The 3520-nt window shown below is 46.7% G+C and overlaps 1 protein-coding gene across 1 annotated transcript in view; it reads left to right on the top strand.

The window, feature by feature from the left end:
- The window catches only part of MAU2 (MAU2 sister chromatid cohesion factor), a 58708-nt gene that overhangs the window by 47959 nt on the left and 7229 nt on the right, over positions 1 to 3520 (top strand). The window contains exon 18 of the mRNA XM_015415523.1: positions 762 to 852. Coding sequence (XP_015271009.1) covers positions 762 to 852 — 91 coding nt within the window. The remainder of the gene's footprint in view (positions 1 to 761; positions 853 to 3520) is intronic.

Genomic DNA, 3520 nt, shown 5'->3' with positions numbered 1-3520 from the left:
CGCGGGGGCAGACCAACACCTCCCCCCCCCCCCCATAGCTAGCAATCCAAAACAGTCCAGTGGAGCCTGAGCGGTGGGTGTCGCCTTCTGACACACTTCCGGTGATGTCAGGGGGTGTGGCATATGCAAATAAATCATGCTAATGAGTTATGCTGATAAGCTCCTGCACCTCTTTGTCTACGAAATGACCCCTGGATGGCATCATACGATGCAGAGAGAGATAGTGCAACTATACCACAGCCAGCCCTCAGAGGAGGTCGTCTCTTGCCATCTCTGCACGGGGTTCACTGTTCTGGCCTTGCTTCCGTACCAGAGGCGTGTTTGACTATTGTGGAAGCTCAAGTAGGTGGCCTGTTTCTCTTCATTGTGCAACCACAGCAATGGCTTGGCTATCAAAAGGGATTGCAAATGTCCCCTTTGCTGGAATAAAGGTTCTCTTAACTGAGCAGGTAGATTTGCATCCCAGCAGCACCTTAGAGACCAAAAAGATGTTTGGGTTTTAAGCTTTCAAGAAGAGTCCAAGCTCCCTTTGTCAGAGACATAGCTTTGACTCTCGAAAGCTACTGGACTTGAATCTTGCGGTTCTACTGCAGACCAAGACGGCTGCCCTCTGAGACCATCTTACCCGAGCAGTTTGATACCATTTTTGGTGGACCGGTTTCAAAATGGTGGTTTGTCTTGGGCAGATCATTCCATGCAGGGGGGCGGGGGGGCGGGTATAACTGCCAAGCTTGTTTTGACAAAGAGTCATTTGTCCCTAGGAGAGTAACAACATGGTGGTCCCAGCCATGCAACTTGCCAGCAAAATCCCCGATATGTCTGTGCAGCTGTGGTCCTCGGCTCTCTTGAGGGGTAAGTCACTCGGGGTGAGGGACGTTCCTCTCTTATTCAACGGAGGAGTGAGCTTGGGGAGTCCTGGTTTGTTTTGCTTTCGTTAAGAAGGGGCGAGTTGAAACGGCCACCGCCGCAGTCTCTGGGAGCGAGCAGGGCTTGGATACTTGGGTTGTTCCCGTACTGGACATCGCTTTGCTTTCACGGACGGCCTTGCAGAGTTCTGAACGAAGTGGGGTGAAAGTGCTCAGCGCTTGGAGCATTCAAGGTTTGGATGAGAGGTTCCGCATGCAGCTTCCTCTGGGATAACTCTGGCCCCGTGCAGTGTTCTACCCCGTGACCCAAAGAGGCCAAAAAAAAAAAACAAGAGGGGGGAAAAAACCACAAGTGGCATCTGAGAGAAAGGTTTTCTGCATCACAAACCCATTGTCTCCACAGTGTAGCCAGATGGGCTAAACTTCTGAGTCACAGAGCCCGCTTTTGGTGGGTGGTTTGGCAGGCGCAAATAAAAGGCAGAGGTATGAGTCCACGCTCCTCAGGGCACTGCTGCCACCAGCCCCTTAGACCAGGGGTGTCGAACTCCTTTGTTATGAGAGCTGGATCTGACATAAATGAGACCGTGTGTGTTGTAAAATGTAATGCCAGGTAGCGGAGATATAAACTTTATAAAGGACGTAAACACAAAGGGCTTTTTAAACTTAAACATGCTTAAAACATTAGCTCTATAAGCTGCAAAACTACTTTTGATTTATCACATTCACCACAGAAATCTCATGCTCAGAGTTCTGAGTCTGGGACCCAGGTTAAAGCATGAAGTGGCTGAGTGATTAAGAGAGTCTGGCGAAGCAAGCTATGATGCAGGAGTAGCAGCAGAACAGGAAGCAGGAGATAGCCAGTTCCACTGCGGGCCTGATGGAAGCCCTCGGGGGGGGGGGGCTTGATCCGGCCCCTGGGCTGCATGTTTGACACCCCGCCTTAAACTACCCAGACAGTCAGAAACCAAGCCTCTAGCTCTTCCCGGGTCTAAACAAGAAACCAACCTTGCAAGGTTGTACACTCACAAGGTGAGTTCCAGAAACAAGTTAGTTCAGTAGCTGTAGCCAACTCGAACCAAAGTACCAGATTCAGATTGATGCCTCCTAAATTCAAGAACACGCCAAAATAGAATTAAAGTGATTTATTAGAAGGATGTGCAGAAATAGATAACAAAGAGCAAGGGACAGTGAGAATGAAATAACAGAGCTAAAAGGGCAAAGCTAGGATGCTTTCCTTTATGCCTCACAGCCTATTAGCTTCTGATGTTCTGCAGCTGCACCAGACCCAGTTAACAAGCCCCCACAAGTCCTTGCATTAACAAGATGGAATGTGTAGGTTGCTAAGGGCAGCCTTGAAATGATTAGGGCAGGTGAGACACCCTGCACCTGTGAATGGCTCTTATCCCCCCTTATTCCCCACTGAATTACTGAGTCAGCTTGGCATTGGGGCTCAGAGAATGGGAATTTCCCATGTTCTGTAGGCCTTGTGCCTGTACCAAAGTTTTAGTTTGAACAAGAGACTGTGAAGAGGCCTAGTCTCTTGACGGTCTGCTGACAGGCAGCTCTAAGGAGCCAGTATTTGAGCCACTGACGTAGCAAGGTTGGTTCTTCAAGTAGTCCCTCAACAGTCAACGTATTAACTGAGACTAGCTTCCTAGCTAGTTGTGAAGCAGGGGGTAATTCTTCTTTTAACGAGAACAAAACTTTGTAGCTGTGCTGGCTGTTTCTATTCATAAGGGAAGGGAGGTATCATAGGCAGAAAAGACTGAGACGTTATCCTTATTCTATTCACTTATATACAGACTATCATAGACAAGTTATTTGAAATGTTGTCTTTAACAACAATGTCTATAAAAGAACTAAGTAGAGACGATGTTCAGTAAACTGCTTATCAATAAACTTCAGGAATTAACAATGAAACAGAATGAAAGATTGCTATCATTCCTAAAAATATAACCTGTATGAATTTTAATACAATTAATATTAACAATAAAAACAGTACAAAACAGCAACGAGGGCTCACCATACATATTGATTTATACTATAATGGAACTATAAATTAGTAAAATACAGAATCCATATATCTTTGGGGCAATTTCTATGTATCAGTTAAGAACATAAGAACATAAGAGATGCCAATGTTGGATCAAGCCAAAGGCCCATCCAGTCCAACACTCTGTGTCACACAGTGGCCAGAAATACCAGTGCCATCAGGAGGTCCACCAGTGGGGCCAGGACATTAGAAGCCCTCCCACTGTTGACCCCCCCCCCAAAAAAGCACCAAGATGACAGAGCATCACTTGCCCCAGAGTCCCTATCTATACCTTGTGGCTAATAGCCACTGATGGACCTCTGCTCCATATGCTTATCTAATTCCCTTTTGAAGCCGTCCATGCTTGTAGCCGCCACAACTTCCTGTGGCAGTGAATTCCAAGTGTTAATCACTCTTTGGGTGAAGAAGGACTTCCTTTTATCCATTCTAACCTGACCGCTCAGCAATTTCATGGAGTGCCCACGAGTTCTTGTATTGTGAGAAAGGGAGAAAAGTACCTCTTTCTCTACCTGCTCTTTCCCATGCATAACCTTATAAACCTCAATCATGTCACCCCTCAGTCGTCGTTTCTCCAAGCTAAAGAGCCCTAAGTTGTTATTTA

Source organism: Gekko japonicus, unplaced genomic scaffold (genome assembly GCF_001447785.1).
Source record: "Gekko japonicus isolate JY-2015 unplaced genomic scaffold, Gekko_japonicus_V1.1 scaffold1726, whole genome shotgun sequence".
Taxonomy (NCBI): domain Eukaryota; kingdom Metazoa; phylum Chordata; class Lepidosauria; order Squamata; family Gekkonidae; genus Gekko; species Gekko japonicus.
The sequence above is the reverse complement of the archived record's forward strand: the minus strand, read 5'-3'. Positions and strand labels throughout refer to the sequence as shown.